Source organism: Mustelus asterias, chromosome 9 (assembly GCF_964213995.1).
Source record: "Mustelus asterias chromosome 9, sMusAst1.hap1.1, whole genome shotgun sequence".
NCBI classification, from domain to species: domain Eukaryota; kingdom Metazoa; phylum Chordata; class Chondrichthyes; order Carcharhiniformes; family Triakidae; genus Mustelus; species Mustelus asterias.
The window spans coordinates 110,288,170-110,311,105 of record NC_135809.1 but is presented as its reverse complement, the minus strand read 5'-3'; the positions used below and the strand labels follow the sequence as shown (position 1 = coordinate 110,311,105).

Genomic DNA, 22,936 nt, shown 5'->3' with positions numbered 1-22,936 from the left:
AGAAAACAAGCAGAAGTGGTTGATCATGTTGGAAGCAGTAATGTGGAGAATTGGATTCGGACCGTCAGGAGTCAGACTGAACAATTGGGCTTCATAAAATGGAAAGTTCAGTATTATAACTGGTATCATACGTGAGCCCAGTCAGGGTTCAGGGTTGGGACTGAGGCACAGAGTTCCAGGTCGAGGGCAGTTTGTGGGATATTAAAAGGTACGGGAAGTGAGCAGGAAAGTAGAATTAGACTTGATGGAATATTATAGGACAGCAGGAGAATGGGATCAGACTGGATGGGACATTAAAAGGCATGGAGAGCACACAGGAGAGGAGGGTTAAACATGAGTGGGATATTAAAGGACATCATTCCAGTATTTACGAGGCCTATTTCCCATTATCAGTTAGAGGGGAGAATTATTCCAAATGACATCACTGCATTCAGTGATATTCAGCTATGGTTTGAGAAAGTTTGTTTGAAACCTAAGATTATCAGAAGTAAACAAAGAACAATTATCTTATGCTTGTGTGCAAGGTGTGAAGCGGCCAGTGAATCAATCAGCTGCAGTGGAAAGTGGTGTGACAGCATTCCCCAGGAACATCAGCAGCTCAGAGACTGTTAGGCCTATACGCTGATCTTGTACATATTGTAAGATTTGAAATGAATATTTAGAATGATGCGGTTAACTCCCAGAAGAACAATTTGTCCTGGATTGATTCCGAGTCAATACAGTGTTCCTCAAGGTGCACTTAATGTTCTCCCTGTGGTATGTTACAAAGATAATTGTCAGAGGTCAAAACATTGCAGAAGATTCAAAAGTGGAGACAAGTACATTGCACTTAATGTGGATGGTCTTCAATTACTATTGCCAATAGTCAAGAGGAGCAGAAGTGTTGAACGATTCCCTTATTGTGATACGGTCCCTGCAGTTTCATAAATGTACCACTGCATGTTTGTAGATTTTAAACCACTAACGAACAACGGATATAACAATTCGCAGTAATTAGCTTCCAGTGAAGTGTGCTCAGAAAACAGAATGCAATTTGTCTCAATAATGCATTTCCTACATTATGAAAGCGACTACACTTCAAAAGTATTTCACTGGTTATAAAGTGCTTTAGGATCCCTGGGAAGACATTATATAAACACACTTTTATCTTTCATCCTTCTTTTAAAAGCCAATACAACTTATACCTTTATTCCCCACAAAGACTGGTGTTTACTCACCTCTCTGTGGCATGCTTGCGAGAAGGTTTATCGTATTATTTGATCTTCCTTCTGCTGTTCTTCTAATCCTGTATCTATCTCTCTGCTCTTCAACTACTGTACTCTCTTAATTCTCTTTTGTCTCACTCTGTCTTTCTCTTTGATCTTCTAACCAGCTGTGGCTGTGTGTAGCACTCTGAGTCACATATTCCTGAGTTCAAGTCCCATTCTAGAGACTTGAGTGCATTATTTGTGTAGATGCCATCCTTCAGATGAGAAATTAAAGCAAAGATTTGGAGTTTTATCCGGACAAATGTGAGGTAATGCATTTTGGAAGGTCTAATACAGATAGGAAATATACAGTAAATGGCAGAACCCTTAAGGGTATTGATAGGCAAAGGGATCTGGGTGTACAGGTACACAGGTCACTGAAAGTGGCAATGCAGGTGGAGAAGGTAGTCAAGAAGGCATAGGGCATGCTTGCCTTCATCGGCCGGGGTATTGAGTTTAAAAATTGGCAAGTCATGTTGCAGCTTTATAGAACCTTAGTTAGGCCGCACTTGGAATATAGTGTTCAATCCTGGTCGCCACACTACCAGAAGGATGTGGAGGCTTTGGAGAGGGTACAGAAAAGATTTACCAGGATGTTGCCTGGTATGGAGGGCATTAGCTATGAGGAGAGGTTGGAGAAACTTGGTTTGTTCTCACTGGAGCGACAGAGGTTGAAGGGAGACCTGATAGAAGTCTACAAGATTATGAGAGGCATGGACAGAGTGGATAGTCAGAAGCTTTTTCCCAGGGTGGAAGAGTCAATTACTAGGTTTAAGGTGCGAGGGGCAAGTTTTAAAAGAGATGTACGAGGCAGAGTTTTTACACAGAGAGTGGTGGGTGCCTGGAACTCGTTGCCAGGGGAGGTAGTGGAAGCGGATGCGGTAGTGCCTTTTAAGGGGCATCTTGACAAGTACATGAATGAGATGGGAATAGAGGGATATGGTCCCCGGAAGCGTAGGGGGTTTTAGTTAAGTCGGGGAGCATGGTCGGTGCAGGCTTGGAGGGCCGAAGGGCCTGTTCCTGTGCTGTAATTTTCTTTATTCTTTGTTATCCATCTGCCCTCTCTGAAGGAAGTAAAAGCTCCTGTGGGATTATGCAGGGGAGGTGTCCTGGTCAATATTTATCCCTCAACCAATATCACTAAAATGGACTGTCTGATCACACAACACAACATTGTTTATGAGACCATGTTGTATGCAAATATGAGGTCACGTTGTATGCAAGTTTCTCTAAGTGATAAGAGTGACCAAAATTTAAAAGTATTTTACCTGGCTACAAAACACTTTGGGACATCAATTGCCCATTTTCAAATAGTGGTCAATCAACCTGAGAGGACAGAGGGGGCCCTCGATTTAATATCTCATCCAAAGGATCGCGTCACCAACAAGTTAGCACTCCGTCAGTATTGTCCCTCCAAAGTGCAGTGCTCCCTCAGTAATGACTCTTCAATAGTGCAGAGTTCCCTCGGTACTGCCCATCTGACAAGGAAACACCTCCTCAGTACTGACCTTCAGACATGCAGCCCTCTTAGTACTGCCTTTATGCTCCCTCAATACTGCCCCTCTGACAGCACTGCACACTCTCAGAACTGGCCCCCACCAACAGTGCAGCACTCACGCAGTACTGTCCCTCCATCAATTATCATCACTTCGACAGTGCTACTCTCCTTCAACACTATACTTTCAACAGTGCACTGCTTGTTCAGAACTGGCCCCCACCAACTAGTAAGAAGTCTCACAACACCAGACTTCTTACTGTGTTCACCCCAGTCCAACGCCGGCATCTCCACATCATCCCCACCAACTATACAGCACTCACTCATAAGTGCTGTATTCCCTTAGTACTGACCCTGTGATAATAGTGCTCCCTCAGTAACAACCCTCAGACTGTGCTGTACTCCTTTAATACTGACCTTCAAGAAGGCAGTGGCCCCTTGGAGCTGCCCAGCCCATGATGCAGCATTTACTCAGTACTGCCTGTCCAACAATGCAGCACTTCTTCAGTACTGCATGTCCAACAGTACAGCACTTTCTCAGTGGTGGCCCTCTGACAGTACACTACTCCCTCACTGCCCCACCAATAGGGAGGCCAGAAGTCCGGCTTTAGGCTGGACAGTCTGGCTTTTGAGCACTCTGTCCTCCGTCCGGCGCAACCTCAAGCCGGACATTAATTTGTCCTCCTTTTTTGGGTCACAATGCCCGGATACTGATTGACGGCAGCACCGGGCCAATAGGAAGAGGAGTGGGACTGCCAATTGGATCGAATGAGGGAAGGCAGAGCTGCGCGTCGATTTAAGCATGCGCAGTGCGAGTCATGGGGAGGCAGATCAGGGTTTATCTCTCGTATTGACAAACGGTAAGAGAAAAATGGCGGAGATCAGGGAGCGATGAATCTGGAGGGTGATGAGGAAGGCTTTATAAGCATGTTGTACAAGCTCAAACCCTGAAAAAGAGTTTCCCGATGTCATGTTTGCACCGAGCCAGGCCACAGCTCCAATGTTCAGCTCCGCATTAATGGCCGCCATCTTAATTGGATGCGATATGCAGCGGTGCGCACGCGCAGTGGCCATCTTTCGTGGGGCCATGTGCAGCAGTGTGCATGTGCAGCTGCCATCTTTGTCCTCCTTTGTAGAAATTTGGAAATGGCCACCCTACCCACCAATAATGAAGCATTCCTTCAGTTTTGCCCCGTGACACATCATCTTTGAAATGAAACATTGAACTGAAGCTCTGTCTGCCCTCTCAAACAGATATTCCCAGAAAGAGCATTGGAGTTCTTCCATGTGCTTTAGTCAACATTGATCTCTTTGAAAACACTACAACACAAGCTTGTTCATTATCATACTGCTGCTTGTGGGTTCTTGCTGTGCCCAAATTGGTTGCTGCCTTTCCTACATTGCAACAATGACTGCACCCAGTATTTCATTGGCTGTGTTGTGTTTTGGCTGACTGGAATACAATGAAAGGTAGCTATATAATTGCCAGCCTTTTCAAGGACTGGTGAGTGGTTAGGTGTAAAGGGGCCATGCCTTTTAAGCAACAAAGTCTAATTGTTGCTGAGCAAGCACAGTTTGAGGTTATTTAGAATTTAATTATGTAGAATAGTAATAGATAGAAAAGACATACTAAAAGATCACCATTATTTAAAGTTGGAAACTCACCTTGTCCAAGTGGAATGATCCTACTCTGCTAAAAGAGTAGGATCTTTGTAGAAACAGCTGAAGCATTTGATACCATATTTTAATCCTCATGGCTTGCAGGAGTATTATCAAAGGACTGGAGGTTTGCTAATGATATATCATTATTCAAAAAAGGGAAGAAGGATAAATCAGGAAGCTGCAGGGCAACCAGCCAAACATCACCTATGGAAAAGTTACTGGAAACTATTATCAGGGACAAAATGAACTTTAATTTGGAAAGGCATGGGTTAATCATAGAGCGCCTACCTGGATTTGTTAAAAGATAAATCATGTCTGAATAGTTTGATTGATGATTGAGAAAGTTGATCAAGGTAATGTAGTAGATGTCATATATAGGGACTTTCAGAAGGCATTCAATAAAGTGCCACAAGGGAGACTGATAAGAAAAACGGTCGTCAACGGGATTAAGGCAAAATGGCAGTATGGATATGGAATTGGTTCAGTTGCAGGAAACAAAGGATTGAGGTGGCTGGATGCTGTTCAGACTGGGAAGTGATTTTCGACTGGTGTTTCCCAAGGGTCAGTTATGCATCCTGTACTCCTCTTAATATTTATTAAATAAACCTAGACTTGGGTGTAGGGAGCAGCATTATAAAGTTTGCAGATGATAAAACACTTGACAACGTTACAGATGATGAGAACTGCTGGTAGACTTCAGGATGACAAGATGGTTAAATGGAATTCAATGTGGAAAAGTAACGTATTTTGGGAGGATTACTTGGGAAAGATGGTACTATAAATGTCATGATTTTGAAAAGGGAGATGAGCAAAGAGGCCTTAGATGGCAGGCCATGTTAAAAATGTGGTTAAAAAGCAAATCGGTTATTTGGGCTTATAAATACAGAGAATTTAAAAACAAACAGGGCAGAACTTTGTAAATCATTGATTCAGCCTCAGTTGGAGTATCATGAACAATTCTGGGCACCACACTTCAGGAAATACGTAAAGGCCTTAGAAAGCGGATAGAGGAAGTTTACCACGGTGCTGTCCAAGATGGTGAACTTCAACCATGAAGAGAGATTGAAAAGGTAGAACTCTTTTTCATCGAAGAGAAAAAGATATAAGGTTTTCAAGATGATGAAAGATAGAGTAGATAGAGACAAACCATTGCCTCGGGTAAGTGGATCAAGAACCAAAGGTCACAGATTTAAAATAATTCAAAAAGGATTTAGAATGGAGATATGTAGAAATGTTTTCACTCAGAATTATCAGGATCTGGAAATTCTACCTGAAAAGGTGATGGAAGCTGATTCCATAAATAATTTTGAAAGGGCAACCGGACCATTGAGATACTTGAGGATTGAGATCTTGCAGGGTGACAGACAAAAATGTTATGCACAATGACTCTTGCAAACAGCCAGCATAGACACGATGGACCAAATTACCTCCTTCTATGCTGTAAGTTTCTATAATTCCACAAAAGCTTGTATATTGTAAAAAGTTTGTAACTTTCAAGCTACATGTCACAATCAACCAACATTAAAAAGCTGGCATTTTATCTGTCATCTTTTGTGTTGCCTATCATTGTATATTCCGTTGCTTTTGAACAATATGCAAACTGAGTGTAGCAAGAATAATACTGAACTCTACCCTCTCAACAACTTATGATGCAGATTCACACAACAGCAAAATATACAGAGTGTTCTAAAGCGGCAATGATTACTAAATCATTATCACTGACATTCACAATGATTATAGCACCCTTACTTGTATCAGACACTGGAGGGGCCGCCCAGCATATCGAATGCTCCTTTTCCAGTCTTTGCTACTAGCTCGCCCTGCCATGCCTTCAAACTCTGTGGGAGTGAACCAGTTCTCTCCATGTTTAATGCAACGCCCCCGTCCTCCTGGGAATAAGACCACAGGTCATTCACACTTCCTTTTAAGCCCACATGTCTGGCCCAGCTATTAAAGATAAAGCTTGAAGGGAAAGTAACTCAATATGAACATTCACTTCCATCTAAAAGAGCCAATTAAACATCTCCAATCTTGTCATAAAATGCACTTAGGATAACAAACTTCCTTCGCCATGACAACAAGTCTAGTGAACCTCACAGCTGGACTTCAGAGACAGTGAAGAGAAGAATTAGATGATAACAGATAGATTTTCCGAAAGGCTATCTTTTGCTTACCCTAAGAGGTCATGACATTTCAGGTTTTCTTTTTTATAAAAGCAAGCAAATTAAACAAAACCTTTATAAAGCACTGGTTAAGCCCCAGCTGGAGTACTGTATCCAATTCTAGGCACCATATTCTAGGAAGGATGTCAAGGCATTAGAAAGGGTGCAATGGAGATTGACGAGAATAGTAGCAGGGATGAGGGGCTTCAGTTACGTGGTGAATTGATTGATCTAATTCGAAGCCTGCACAAATAACAAGGACACATTTTAGAAATATCCATTGTGGAAAAATATTGCATTTTGGTTCTCCTTTGGCAGAGACACATCAGGACTACTGGCTTGGATCCAAGGAACATGGTTGAAGGCCCATCTAGTTCACCTTCTATGAGTCTGATTGGCTGGATCACGAGGCTGACTGATCACAGTGATCAATCTCTATCAATTAGTCTGCGCCAAGACGAGGCCTAGAAAATTGTGAATGTCCCACCTGAACCCAGTTTATTTTTGAACAAAATTCCACTCGTATTCCGGCATCTGACTGGCAGCTCGTTCTCATACACAGAAGGATCCCAGTTATATTTTGTGCCCTCCTTGTCGGGGCCTTGTGTCAGAGGAGTTGAAGATATCTGCGGACCTGGTAAAAATGCAACAGAAACAATATTAAACATTAACAAATAAAAAAGATGATGCAGTGATCAGACAATAAGTTTCAGAGGACATTTCATAGCCTCTCAGTCCCAGAATGAAGGAAACCCCAAGGGATTCAACCAGTTCTTGTCTGGAATTCCTAGGAACCGGGTAGCACTTGATGTTATGTCAACAAACAGCTATTGAAATTGCTCAAACATATATTTCAGCTCTCAGAGACAGGCAGGCAGTTTTTTTCCCCCCATTTTTAAGGGATGTACATTTAAATAACTTGACAGTTCTACAGACCTTGTCCATACATCAAAAGCATTTACAATTTTTCTAAAGATTCATAACTCCCACATTGTGGGATAAGGCCCTTGCTCCAGCGAAAATGGGGCCTGTTTGAATTCAGCACTAAGTTTAAATGGCCCAGCTGAGTTCAGGATTCCCATAAGTGGGAGTCATGCCCTGCCACCCCCCCCCCCCCCCCCCGCCCACCCACACCCCACTCCCATCCACAAGATGAAAATAGGATGGGTTGGTAATGGGAGTGGAATTTCTGGATCCACCCACCATTCTGGAAGGTCCCCAGAGCTTTCACAACTCTGTGGAAAACCAAACCACTGTGTCCATTTGTATTGCTTGTTTCACGCAGTAGACAGTAAACACAATACGAAAAGACTTGCATTTGGATAGTGCCTTTCATAGCCTTTGAACATCCTAAAGGGGCATGGCACAGTGGTTAGCACTGCTGCCTCACAGACCAGGAACCCAGGTTCAATTCCAACCTTGGGTGACTTAGGTCTGTGTGGAGTTTTCATGATCTCCCCGTGTGGGTTTCCTCTGGGTGATCCGGTCCAAAAATGTGCAAGTTAGGTGGACTGGCCATGCGAAATTGCACCTTAGTGTCCAAAGGTGTGTAGATTAGGGGAATTGGTGGGATAAATGCATGGGATTATGGGAATAGGGCAGGAGATGGGCCTGGATAAGATGCTCTGTCGGGAGATTTGGTGCAGACTCAATGAGCTGAATAGCCTCTTTCTGCAATGTAGGGATTCTAAAACTCTGCAGCCAATGAAGTACTTTCAAAGTGTAGTCAATATTATAATTAAATAAAAGTGGCAGCTAATCTACGTACAGTAGGATTCACAAAGATCATGACCAGATGCTTTCTATTAGCCAATCCTCTGTCCATGCTAAAATGTCAACTCCCAATTCCACGAGTTCTTATCTTGCACATCAGCCTTTTACTGAATGTCTTTTGGGAATCCAACTATACTACATCTACTGGTCCTCCTTTATCGACCCTGATAGTTGCACCCTCAAAAAGCGCTAATATCACACACAATTCCCCTTTTGTAAAGCCATGTCCCCCATCTCACCTAAATGTTTTCACACCTATCATGCTACTTCACACCCTTTATGTGACTTTTCTATAACAAGACACCCAAAGATACACATTGCACTCCAACACCATTTATTGATTCCTCATGATATCCTTCTATTCATGGGAGTGATGAATCTTGATTTTAAACCATTGGGGAGGAAGAGGGGTGTGTTGGCAAGCTTAGAGTTTGAGGAGGAAAACTTGGAAGTGCAGTTAACAAAGACTTATGAGAATCAGTGGATTCAAAACTCAATATATGTTTTCAAATTGAATATTTGAATAGACTTTTGGCCATTCTCCAAATTTTCCTGTCCCATCCACATCAATGTGTGCCACTGGTGAGGCCGGAAAATCCCGCTCTTGGAGGATCCGTTGGAGTTGGGAACCAGTGGATGTAATATACTTGGGATTCTCAAAAAGCATTCAGCAATGTGCCACACAAAAGCTTGATGTGCAAGATAAGGACTCGTGGAGTTGGGAGTTGATATATTAGCATGGATGGAGGATTGACTAATAGACAGAAAGCAGAGAATAAGAGTAAACATGGCATTTTCAAGTTGGCAGGCTGCAATGATCAGTGCCGGGCCTCAGCTGTTACATCTGTATTTGTGACTTGGACACATTGCTCAATCTCTTCAGCTAAGTTTGCTGACAACAAAAAGCTAGATAAGAATATAAGCTGTGAGGAGCACACAATGAGGCTGCAAAGAGATGTAGACAAGTCAAACGAGTGAGCAACAAGGTGGCAGATGGAATCTAAGATGGGAAGTGTGAGGTTATTCACTTCAGTTGTAAGAATGGAAAAGCAGAATTTTTTTTAAAGCTGTAAAACTTCTAAAATGCTGATGTTCGAAGTGACTTGGGTGCATTTATACGAAGAACACAAGAAGTTAGCACTCAGATAGAGCAAGCATTAGGAAAGCAAATGCCACACAGGGTTTAAAGTATAAGAATAAAGATGCCTTGCTACAATTGTAGAAGGTTTTGATGAGACTCATTTTCAAATCCTCCCATGGTATTGCTTTTCCCCATTTTTGTTACCTTCTCCAGCCCTAAAACCTGCCAAGATACCCCCATTGCTCCAATTCTGGTCTTATGCATGCCCTTGATTTTAATTGCTCCGCCACTGGCACCATGTCTTCAGTTGCCTAGGCCTTAAGCAATGGAAATTGCTCCCTAAACCTGTCCACAGTTCTCTCCCATTTTAAGGTGCTTCTCAAAATCCATATATTTGATCGAGCTTTTGGTCACCTGTCCTAGTACTTCTTTGTGTGTCTTGTGAATCTTTCATTCAATAATGCTCGTGAGCCACCAAGGGATGCTTTGCTATTGATATTGTTGTTGGCTTGTTATGAAGGGGACTGGGATACAGTGCTAGCTCGGAGTGATTGTGAGGAGGAGCAGCTGAAATTTGCATTGTTTAATGACAAATAGGCACTGGTTGGTGCTTTAGATTGTAATTGGCATGACTGGAGCATCAATCTGAGATAACCTTACAGCATTGCAACTACATTCACTCAACAACCTCCCCCCTCCCCTCCCCCCCCCCCCGCCCCCCCACTCTCCCCCTGCCACACCCCCGCAGCAGCCAGTGAACACTCCTTCCAGTGGTTCTCATGAATCAATCCCCCTGCCAACTCTCCTGCCCCATGATTGTACCAAGAAGTGATCAGCGCAAGACAGTACCTGGAGTTATGGGTGCACTGGGTGTTTTCAATCCAGTCGTTTCCACAATGCTCCCGTCTGTGTGAACTACTATCAGCGTTGCTTTATCAGTGGGGAGTCCTTCTCCAATCTGAAGTGTGGTTCTTCCCGACTGAGAAAGATCAAAATAAGCACCATCTGAGCAAGAAATCTTCAAATTGTGAGGCCACCCACAGAAAGTCAGGACCCCAATCTCAAGTATCAAACTAACTGAATAAAAAGTCGAATTACAGGCTGTCCTTTGCGAAAACCACGTCTCAAATCAAAACATTGTAGATTGGAACCAATTTTCCACTAAGAACAACATAATAAATGGGGAATTGGTTCCTGAACCAAGACATGATACCCTATTTTCATCAAAATAATCCAGAATTTTGTACTCATTCAATTATAGGTGAGTAATATAGAAACATTAAGGTATTTATTCACGTCTAAAATCATAGTACGATACACTGTACATTATCTACAAATGATCTAAAAAGCAAAGACAAGTTTTATAGCTTTAAATTTTCTTAATTCTTGAGCTGATGGTTGGGTCTGACTGGGTGAGGTTTTCTGGGGATTTTGAGGTGATTTGGAAAGTCTTTTTTGTGGTGACTTTTCTGGACTTTTGGATGGGCTCTTGGTTGGTCGTGTTGAAGGATCCCTGGCGGGTGTCTCAGGCTACTTGGCTGCAGATTTTTTTGGAATCTTGTCTGCTTTCTTTAGGAATGTGTCCAAGAAGGTTTGGACAAAGGTTCTCTTTTCCTTATAAATCTCTCTCTAGAAACTATTCATTTTGTGTATGCCCCTAATCACTGATGCATTGCCTCGAATGTTGGGGTCATGTTTCATAAACAGGAACATGGCAGCTTCTAAATCTTGAAATGCCTCAGCCAACACTTGTGCTGTCAAGACTTTATGAATAGGGACGTTTTCAACAGTGGGTGGGTGCATCTTCTGCCTTCGGCACTTTTTGTTGTTTCAATTCCATTTGCCGTGTGGGTGGCACAGTGGGTTAGCACTGCTGCCTCACAGTGCCAGGGACCCGGGTTCAATTCCAGCCTCTGGTCACTACCTGTGTGGAGTTTGCACATTCTCCCCATGTCTGTGTGGGTTTTCTCTGGGTGCTCTGGTTTCCTCCCACAGTCCAAAGATGTGCGGGTTAGATTGATTGGCCATGCTAACTTGACCCTAGAGTCAGGGGGGTTAGCAGGGTAAGTATGAGGGGTTACGGGAATAGGGCCTGGGTGGGATTGTGGTTGGGGCAGACTCAATGGGCCGAATGGCCTCCTTCTGCACTGTAGGGATTCTATGAATTAGGTCCTCATTAATCAATTATTTAGAATGTGATGCCAGGAGCTCATCAACATCCTCTGATGCAACATCTAAGTCGAGTTCTTTGTTTATTTCAACAACATTTCTGGTTACCTCTTCAACAGTGCCTGCAAAGCCTTGGAAGTCAGACACAAACTCAGGGGTTTTCTCCAAACACCGTACAAATTTGATTGTGCGACTTCATTCCATGCCTCATCTATGTTCTTAAGCAAATGGTAAATGTTGTAGCCTTCTAGAATTCCTTCAGAGTTGGTCCATCTTCCTTCTCAGTTGCCTTGATGGCCTAGGAAAATGTGCACCTAAGATAGTAGGCCTTAAAGGACACAAGTATCCCCAGCCCATAGGTTGCAACAGTGAGATAGCGTTGGGGGAAGAAATACCACTTTGATGTCAGGATGCATGTCATCAAAGATTTTTTGGATGACCAGGAGAATTGTCGAGGGTTAACCATGTTTTAAATGCAAGGTTGCTTTTGCTGCAGTAATCCCTGACACTTGGCACAAAATGATGATTGAACCGATCCTCAGAGATATTCCTGTTGACTCACACTTTACTATTGGATTTTCATATCACTGGGAGAATATCCCTTGAAAACCCTGGGGCTTACTGAATGGTGCAGAAGCAAAGGTTTAAGATTAATGTCACTGGCACATGGCGCCGAGCAAAATGGTGAGCCTATCTTTAACAGTTTTATACATGGATTTTTCCTCATTGACAATGTATTCAACTGCAATTGTTTCCTCCAAAATAGTCTAATTTCATCAACATTAAAAATGTGCTGAGCACGATACCCATGCTCTTCAATGATTTCAGCCAATATCTCAGGAAAATCATAAGCTGCCTCCTCATCAGCACTGGTAGCTTCACCCAAGACCTTAATGCTATGCAAATTGGCCCCAGCTTTAAAACACATAAAACACATGACTTGCATTAAGTGTTAGAACTCACCCCGTGTTGTTATTTTATATCATCATAAAGACTCCCAGCCTTTTCCTGAATTATGCCTAAACTCAGTGTCCATTCAAATGATTGACGGTTTCTCAACCTGAGCCACAAGTCCAACACACAGCTTAGTTATCACAGTTGAATGCATAGGAGCCAAGCCCTTAACATGTTCCTGAATTCCTAGCTTGTCTTTCAGGATGGTCACGGTAGTCATTCGGGGAATATCTAAAGTTCTACCAATTTCAGCGACTCTCAACTTTTCAGACTTCTTAATTATTTCCATTTTTGTTTCCTGATCTCTGAGAAGAAGAAACATCACGTGCACCAGATTTACTCTTTTCCACCATCATTATGTGCAAAGAAACAGATGGCTCAGTGTGGCGACAAGGGAAGTTTCACAGTAACTTCAAGCTTACTTGTGCCACTAATAAATAAACTTTAAAGTCTAAGCCGACATGCAAAATTAAAACTGGGTGTCAATTTGTAAATGTCGTAGGCGCCGTTCGTCGTAACTCGTATATCATAAGTCGGGGACTGTCTGTACAAACATTTAAACTGAAAATTGAGAAAGACAGCAGCTGAAAAAAAACAGACTCACACTGTGAGGGTGCTCGGGGGGGGGGGGGGGTATGACTGAAACTCTGACCTTTAAATGCAAATTTTCTGTGTATTTGCAATTAATTTCACACAATATTCACATTATTCAGAACTACACTCATCCAAAATCTCAGCCCCTATTTTGTTTCTTCTCTCTTTGCAAGTTTTAATTTTACTGCCTTGTTTTCCACTTTACTTTCAGACAGCAGCTGTTCATCATTCTGCCATTCACAGCTCCTCTAGACACATCTTTAGTTTCTTGTGTCATTAACCACTGCCTCTGGACTTGCACCACCAACCCTTTTGTCGTTTATTTTCTCCAGCCCGCGATCTGATCTTCTATTTTGTTCTTCTTCCCACCCTCCCTTCTTTCGCTTGTTTAAAATCTCATACATTTCAAACTTTTCCCAGTTTTGATCAAAGGGTATCGACCTGAAACGTTAACTCTGTTTCTCTCACTACAGATACTGCTAGGCCTGCTATGCATTTCCAATATTTTTTAACAATGGCTACAATCAGGTTTCACAATGTGCTCTATATTAATGCACCTCACATCTATTGACCAGGTTTCACAATCTGAGCCTCTCTTCCTGCACTAAAAGGTTCCCCTTCATATTTCCCCAACACCAGCGACTGTTTCAATTATTCTTTTCTCCTCTTCGTTCTGACCCATTAATGGATTCATGCTTCTAGGTGCGAACAGGGGGTTGGAGGCGGGGGGGGGGGGGAACTCTTGATTGTGACACATGGAGATGCTCGAAAAGTAAACCATTGTCATAACATACCCAACAGTGATGAACACAGTAGAGTCATAGAAAAAGAATAAACTTTTTCTCAAACTAACAAGGATAGTTAAAAATTACTACATGCAGTATCAGTGAATGAATCAAATTTCTGGTATAGAAACTAGAAGCAGGAGTAGGCCATTCCGCCCTTCGAGCCTGCTCCACACCATCCATTTTGATCATGGCTGATCATCGAATTCAATAACCCGATGCCCCCGCTTCCCCGCTATCCCCTGATCTCTTTAGCCCCAAGAGCTACCTGTTAGAATTTTATAAGTTTCTATGGGATCTCCTCTCACTCTTCTAAACCCCAGTGAATATAATCCTAACCGACTTAGTCTCTCCTCATTTGACAGATTTGCCATCCCAGGAATCAGCCTGATAAACAGTTGCCGTACTCCCTCCATAGCAAGGACATCCTTCCTCAGACACCAGGACACCAAAACTGCACACAATACTCCAGGTGTGGCCTCACCAACGCCCTATACAATTGCAGCAAAACATCCCTATCCCTATACTCAAATCCTCTCGCTATGAAGGCCTACATACCATTTACCTTCTGTACTGACTGCTGTACTTGCGCACTTACTTTTAGCAACAGATGCATGAGGACTCCAAGGTTTCATTGAATATCCACCTCTCTCAATTTACACCCATTCAAGTAATAATCTGTCTTCCCATTATTGCTACCAAAGTGGAAAGCCTTACATTCGTCCACATTATACGGCATCCGCCATGCAGATGCCCACACACTCAGCCTGACCAAATCATGCTGAAGCATCTCTGCATCCTCCTCACACCTCACCCTCCCATGATTTCCCTTCTGTAAATCCATGCTGACTTTGTCTGATTATACCTGATGCGCGACAATAAGCACATGGAACCAAGGCTTCAGTATTGAAGGCTTTAATAGAGTAACAATGGAACTACTAACACGAATACACCAGTTCAGACTGAAGGGGTCCTGCCGGAGCAGGGGGTCTTATACCTCGCCACCGGAGGCGGGACCCCACTGGAATGTGCCATGATAACTCTTATAACAGGTAAACACCCTAACCCAACAACATAGTACAACCCCCACAGTAACAACACCCTAGCCCAACAGTAACATAGTAACAACCCCCAGTGGTGAACCAACGATGGTTCACCACATTCACCCCTCCTTTAAGAACAAAAGGTGGCGGGGTGCACGAAAAACAGGTCATATAAACAGACAAATCACAGGATTCACAAGTCCAGACGGTCTGGAGGACCGCACCGACGCTGCGATCTCCTCAACACCGGTTGCGAAACCGGAGCAGGTGCTTGTGGTGGCGCTCTTTCCAAAGCAACGTCTGGCTGTCCCCTCAAGGACTCCCGGGCCGGCCGGCCCTGGTGAGGCGATGGTGCAGGGGATCCTGGAACGTTTGGTGGTAGTGGTGGTGGTGATGATGGTGGCGCCGATCTCCGAGTCTCAGGCAAGCTGTACATGGGAGTAAAAGTGTTATGCACTGGTCCCGGTGCTGACCGCGCCACGTCTGGGGAAGTAATGAGGAGTAGTGGATTCGTGACTGGGGGAATAGGAGCGACAGGAGTTGCTACGTCCCCTGCGGGCGCCAGGTCTCTAATGGAGACAGTGTCCTCTCGCCCGTCAGGATATGCCACATAGGCATACTGAGGGTTGGCGTGGAGGAGTTGGACCGGTTCGACCAAGGGGTCGGACTTGCGAGCCCTCACATGTCGCCGCAGAAGGACGGGTCCTGGGTACGTCAACCAGGCTGGCAATGAGGTCCCCGAGGACGACTTCCGAGGGAATGAGAACATCCTCTCGTAGGGAGTAGCATTGGTTGCCATACACAGGAGGGAGCGGATAGAATGGAGCGCATTTGGAAGGACCTCCTGCCAACGGGAGACTGGAAGGCCCCTGGATTTCAGTGCCAGTAGGACAGCCTTCCAGACTGTAGCATTCTCCCTTTCCACCTGTCCGTTACCCCTAGGGTTGTAGCTCGTGGTTCTACTAGAGGCAATCCCGAATGAGAGCAGGAATTGCCTCAAGTCGTTGCTCATGAACGACGAGCCCCTGTCGCTATGAATGTAGCAGGGGTACCCGAACAGGGTAAAAAGTTCACTGAAAACCTTGATGACGGTGGCAGTCGACGTGTCCGCACAGGGGAAAACAAACGGAAACCGGGAATACTCGTCTATTATATTGAGGAAATAGACATTCCGGTCCGTTGAGGGAAGGGGGCCCTTAAAATCCACACTCAGCCTCTCAAAAGGGCGAGTGGCCTTGACCAATTGTGCCCGGTCTGGTCGATAAAAGTGTGGTTTGCATTCTGCGCAAATCCGACAGCTTCTAGTCACTGACCTGACATCCTCCACCGAGTAAGGCAGGTTACGGGCTTTGACGAAGTGGTAGAGTCTGGTGACTCCAGGATGACACAGATCATTGTGGAGAGCCTTCAAGCGGTCCTCCTGCATGATGGCGCATGTTCCGCGCGAGAGGGCACCCGAGGGCTCATTGAGCTTCCCTGGACGATACATAATATCGTAATTATAGGTGGAGAGCTCAATTCTCCACCGCAAGATCTTATCGTTCTTGATCTTGCCCCTCTGCGTGTTACTGAACATAAACGCCACGGATGGTTGATCCGTGATCAGGGTGAACCGCTTCCCTGCCAGGTAATGGCGCCAGTGTCTGACTGCCTCCACAATGGCCTGAGCCTCCTTCTCCACCGCTGAGTGCCGAATTTCTGGGCCTTGAAGGGTGCGGGAAAAGAACGCGACGGGCCTGCCTGCCTGGTTTAGTGTGGCGGCTAGGGCGAAGTCAGATGCATCACTCTCCACCTGGAAAGGAATGGATTCATCCACCGCGTGCATCGTGGCTTTCGAGATGTCGCTCTTCAAAACCTTGAAGGCCAATTGGGCCTCCGGCGTAAGTGGAAAGGTCGTGGACTTAATGAGCGGACGAGCTTTGTCCGCGTAGTTGGGGACCCACTGTGCATAATACGAAAAGAACCCGAGGCATCTCCTCAGTGCTTTCGTGCTAGCGGGCAAGGGAAGTTCAGTGAGTGGGCGCATACGGTCTGGATCAGGGCCAATGACCCCGTTTTCCACCACGTATCCGAGGATGGCTAACCTACGCGTACGGAATACGCACTTCTCCCTGTTATAGGTCAGATTCAGGCGAGATGCAGTGCGCAGAAAGTGTTGGAGATTCGTGTCGTGGTCCTGCTGGTCATGGCCGCAGATGGTGACGTTATCCAGGTACGGGAAGGTAGCCCGCAACCCGTTCTGGTCCACCATTCGGTCCATAGCACGCTGGAAGACCGAGACCCCATTGGTGACACCAAATGGAACCCTGAGGAATTGGTATAGACGACCATCCGCCTCAAAAGCCGTATATTGTCGGTCCTCTGGGCGGATGGGGAGTTGATGGTAGGCGGACTTAAGGTCTATGGTAGAAAACACTCGGTACTGCGCAATCTGATTGACCATATCAGAAATGCGCGGGAGAGGATACGCATCCAGCTGCGTATAACGATTAATGGTCTGACTATAGTCGATGACCATCCGAGGTTTGTTCCCGCTTTTGACTACCACGACCTGCGCTCTCCACGGACTAGCACTGGCCTGTATGATCCCTTCCTTGAGGAGCCGCTGAACCTCAGATCTAATAAAGATCCGGTCCTCAGCGCTGTAACGCCTACTTTTAGTAGCGATGGGCTTGCAGCCAGGAACCAGATTTTTAAAAAGGGATGGTGTAGTAATTTTCAGGGTGGATAGATTGCATGCGGGGCGCTTTGGGCAATTTGGAGGCTGCGGCTGATTCCCTACTGCCAGTGAAGGGAGTGGCCCACCGTACTGTAGGATCACACTCCTCATGTGGGCCATAAAGTTTAGTCCGAGGAGAATTGGCGCGCAAAGGTGAGGTAACACAAGGAGCCGGTATTGCTCGTAAATTGTGCCCTGTACCTCAAGAGTTACCATACATCGTCCTTGGATCGGTACAGACCGGGACCGTGATGCCATGGAAATTGTCTGCTTGGCAGGGAGAACCCGGAGTCCACACCTTTTAGCAGTTTCAGGGTGTATGAAACTTTCGGTGCTCCCACTGTCAAACAGACAATTCACAGTTCTACCACTAACCTTTACATCCATCATAGAATGTTCGAGTCTGTAGTGCCTGGTCTGATCCAGAGAGATCGACGCCACCGTTGGCCCCTGGGCGCCACTGCATGCTGCCGATGTGGATGCTGAGGACCCCTGCTGGTCGCTGCTGCATGCTGCCGATGTGGATGCTGAGGACCCCTGCTGGTCGCTCCTAGTCGTCGTGGACCATGATGGCCGCCCCCATGAATCGCATGTGGGCGAGGGCGCCAAGCGCAGCGACTCCTGGTGGTCTTCCTCCTCCTCCGTCAGCCACAATGGCGCCGTCCTGGATTCGCACGTGGTCGGACCTCGTGGGTACTGCGATGCCGAAGGAGATTGTCTCCGTTCTGGAGGGTTACAAGCTGCACTGCCGTTTTTAGACTTAGACCAAGCTACACTGCCGTTTTTAGGCTTGGACCTGCAGACTTTGCCGTAGTGGCCTTTTTTACCGCACTGGCTGCAGATTGCCGTTCTTGCCGGACACTGTTGCCGTGGATGCTTGGCCCCTCCACAAAAATAGCATCGCTGGCCACCTGGAGCTGCCGCCGTCGTCGAATCGATCTGGGAGCGCGGGTTAGCGGGGCGAGGAGGGGGCTGAGCTTGCTCCAACCACGTTGACTGCACGTGGTCCTCGGGGTACAGCGCCAAGCTCTTCGACGCCGCCTCCAACCTCACGGCCATCTCCATTGCCTGGGTCAAGTTGAGTTTCCCCTTTTCTAGCAATTTAAGCCTGATGTACGAGGACCCTACCCCTGCTACGAACGCGTCTCGGGCGAGGTCGTACATATACTGTTCGGCGGATACGTCCTTACAGTCGCAACCCCTGGCAAGCTGCAGGAGCTCATTGGCATAGTCCTCCATGGTTTCGCCCGACTGCCGACGTCGTGTAGCGAGGAGGTAACGAGCATGTATCTCGTTGGGTGGCATAGTGTATCTTTTTTTTTAGGAGCTCGACGGCACCCTGGTAAGTGGGAGCTGCACGAATGGCTAGGTAAATCGTGTCGCTTACCCTTGCGTGGAGGACCTGGAGTTTATCACTGTCTGTAGTGATAGCTACCGAGGCTGCCAGGTAGTCCTCAAAGCACTTCCACCAATGGTCGAATGTGTTAGCTGCACCGACCGCACGTGGGTCCAGTGTCAGACGATCCAGTTTTAGAATCTGTTCCATACTCTCTGTTTTTTTTTCTTCTTGTTGTACAGCTGTGAGTTTTCTGTTTACTCTATTAAATTGATGCGCGACAATAAGCACATGGAACCAAGGCTTCGGTATTGAAGGCTTTAATAGAGTAACAATGGAACTACTAACACGAATACACCAGTTCAGACTGAAGGGGTCCTGCCGGAGCAGGGGGTCTTATACCTCGCCACCGGAGGCGGGACCCCACTGGAATGTGCCATGATAACTCTTATAACAGGTAAACACCCTAACCCAACAACATAGTACAACCCCCACAGTAACAACACCCTAGCCCAACAGTAACATAGTAACAACCCCCAGTGGTGAACCAACGATGGTTCACCACAATACCCACTGTCTTCCAAATGCCAAGTTATGAAATCCTTGATAATAGACTCAAGCAACTTCCCCAGTACTGTGTTAGGCCCACCGGTATAATATTCTTCATTGCTTTAACATAGGCACTACTTTACTTGTTATAAATGGGTAAACACTCCCAAAGAACCTGAAAGCAGATGACTGCCACATGAAAGTGTTAGAGCTTCAGTAACTTATTTTGGGACTGTAATTTCTACACTATAATCATGTAATACCATATGGTGTAACCCAGATATAATACTTCAACAGTAATCGAGGCTGCAATCCTGTCTACTTTGTAGCCTTTAAATTCTACGCAATTTTAGGATACAATATATGTAATTCTAGACTGCAAACACCATGTCATCTCTAACCTGCAACCTCCATATAATTTCTATTCTATTAACTCTATGCAAATAGTAAACTATTTGTTCTACACAATATTTAGATATTTGCCCCTGTGTAATTACTAGAGTGTAATTTCTAAAATGTATTTTATGAAACCTCTCAGGTGCAATCTCTAATCCCAACATCTAACGTTCTATAAAGTGGAAGTAGGAGAGAAGACAGAAATCCTGAACCTGACAGCATTCTGATGAGAATACTGATGCTTCACAGCCAGCCCCTCAGTGTGACAGTCCAGATGCTGGGATGAAAAGCTGAACATTGATGCTCTCTAATGGTGCTTCTACTGCATTACAGTGGAACAATTAAGTAACGCCTACCAATGAGAAACTTCCAGCATCAGTATAAGGCATTCACGAGTTACAACAAAGCTCTTTCTGCTTTTCTCCAGGGGATCCTAACTACACCTGGAGTAATTTTCCTTGCTCTCACGTCAGACATCCCCATTGTCTCTTGGATATTTCCAGTTCAGAAATTTTCAGTCATCCACCATAGAATTTTGCAGTGCGGAAAGAGGCCATTCGACCCACCAAGTCCATTCCTCCATCTTTGCCCTATACACTTCAACATTTTTATTTGTTAAATATTTATCTTTTTCAAAAGCTATTCTAAATTTTCTTCCCTCAGTTTCTGGTTGGAAATTCCATGACCTAACAAACTTCTGTGTAAAAATATGTTTTTATATTAATGCCATTTAGTTACAGTATTTCTTTTTAAATTATTCATTCTCAGCATGTCAGTTTCACTGTATTTATTGCCCATCCCTAGCTGCCCTGATGTTGCAAAATTCTTCTCTTTAGGCATCCATTCAATCCCCTTTTAAAAGATATTCTTGAATCTGCTTCCACCGTTCTCTCAGGCAGCACAATCCAGGTCATCATAACTCGCTGTGGAATTTAAAAATCCTCATCGCCCTTTTGCAAATTATCCTAAGTCTGTATCATCTGGTTAGTGACCCTCCTACCACTGGAAACTGTTTCTCCTTATTAACTATGTCAAAACCCACCATATTTTGAACTCTTCTGTCAAATTTCCACTGAACTTTCTCTGCATCTCGAGTCTCCTCGGGCATTTTTGTAGATCCCTTCATGTCTTCAGAATTTTGCGAAGTATTTCAAAGTGTTTGAAAACATAAGAAATAGGACAGGAATAGGGTCCACTTGGCCATTCAATGAGATCGTGGCTGATCATCTACTTCAACACCATTTTCCTGCACAATCCCCATATCCCTTGATGTTTATCTAGAAATCTATCAATCTCAGTCTTGAACTAAGTCAACGACTGAGCTTCTACAGCCCTCTGGGGCAGAGAATTCTGAAGATTCACCACCCCCTGAGATAACCATCGATACATCTACTAACTCTACAGCCACTTCTTTCAACACTCTGAGATGTAAATCCTCAGGCTGAGGGGTCTTATCTACTTTAAGTCCCATTAATTTCTCTAGTACTATTTTTTACGAATATTAATATATTGCAGTTCCTTGTTTACACCGGTGCCGAGATTATCCATTATTTCTGGGAAGTACTTGTTTAGTTTCTCTGCCATTTCCTTGTTCCCTATTATAAATTCTCCTGACTCCCATCCATTGACTCTGTCTACACTTCCCGCTGCCTTGGCAAAGCAGCCAGCATAATTAAGGACCTCACACACCCCGGGCATTCTCTCTTCCACCTTCTTCTGTCGGGAAAAAGACACAAAAGTCTGAGGTCACGTACCAACTGACTCAAGAACAGGTTCTTCCCTGCTGCTGTCAGACTTTTGAATGGACTTACCTTGCATCAAGTTGATCTTTCTCTGCACCCTAGCTATGACTGTAACACTACATTCTGCACTCTCTCGTTTCCTTCGCTATGAATGGTATGCTTTGTCTGTATAGTGCGCAAGAAACAATACTTTTCACCATATGTGAATACATGTGACAATAATAAATCAAATCAAATCAAATTAGTCACAATACCGTAGAGGACGAATTCCTGGAGCATGTAGAGATGGTTTTCTGGACCAGTACATTGAGGAACCAACTAGAGAACAGGCCATCCTAGACTTGGTATTGTGTAATGAGAAAGGAATGACTGGCAATCTAGTTGTGCCAGGCTCCTTGGGGATGAGCGACCATAATATGATAGAATTCTTCATCAAGATGGAGCGTGATGTCATTGATTCTGAGATTAGGGTCCTGAATCTAAATAAAGGAAACTACGATGGTATGAGTAGGAGTTGTCTATGATGGATTGGGGAATGTCACTTGAAGGGATGATGGTGGATAGGCAATGGCAAACATTCAAAGAGGCACTGGGTGAACTACAACAATTGTTCATTCCTGTCTGGCGCAAAAATAAAATGGGAGAGTTGGCTTACATGGGAAACTAGAGATAGTACTAGATTCAAGGAAGGTACATGCAAATTGGCCAGCAAAAACAGACCTGAGGATTGGAGCAGTTCAGAATTCAGGAGAGGAGGACAAAGGGATTGATTAAGAAAGGGAAAATATTGAATCCAAGAGTAAGCTTGCGGGGAATTTACAAACTGACTGTAAAAGCTTCTATAGGTATGTTAAGAGAAAAAGATTGGTGAAGACAAATGTAGGTTCCTTACAGTCAAAAGTTGGGCAATTTATAATGGGGAATAAAGAAATGCCTGACCAACTAAACACATATTTTGGTTCTGTCTTCGCAAAGAAGGACACAAATAATGTACCAGAAATTTAGGGGAACACAGGGTTTAATGAGGGGGAGGAACTGAAAGAAATCAATATTAGTAGGGAAATGGTATTGGGGAAATTGATGGGTTTGAAGGCCAAAAAATCCCCTGGGCCCAATCATTTACATCCCACTGTACTTAAAGAAGTGGCCCTGGAAATAGTGGCTGCATTGGTGGTCATTTTCCAAGATTCTACAGACTCCGGAATAGTATTTATGGATGGAGGGTAGCC

General features: G+C 44.7%; 1 protein-coding gene across 4 annotated transcripts in view; it reads right to left on the bottom strand.

Moving 5' to 3' along the window:
- Positions 1 to 22,936, bottom strand: part of LOC144498921 (deformed epidermal autoregulatory factor 1 homolog) — an 82,637-nt gene that overhangs the window by 40,134 nt on the left and 19,567 nt on the right. For 3 of the 4 annotated variants that reach the window (XM_078220829.1, XM_078220827.1, XM_078220828.1), the window contains exons 3-5: positions 10,270 to 10,399; positions 7,054 to 7,200; positions 6,154 to 6,293 (exon numbers count right to left, since the gene is read on the bottom strand). In XM_078220829.1, coding sequence (XP_078076955.1) covers positions 6,154 to 6,293; positions 7,054 to 7,200; positions 10,270 to 10,399 — 417 coding nt within the window. The remainder of the gene's footprint in view (positions 1 to 6,153; positions 6,294 to 7,053; positions 7,201 to 10,269; positions 10,400 to 22,936) is intronic. The other variant, XM_078220830.1, reaches the window with a different exon arrangement.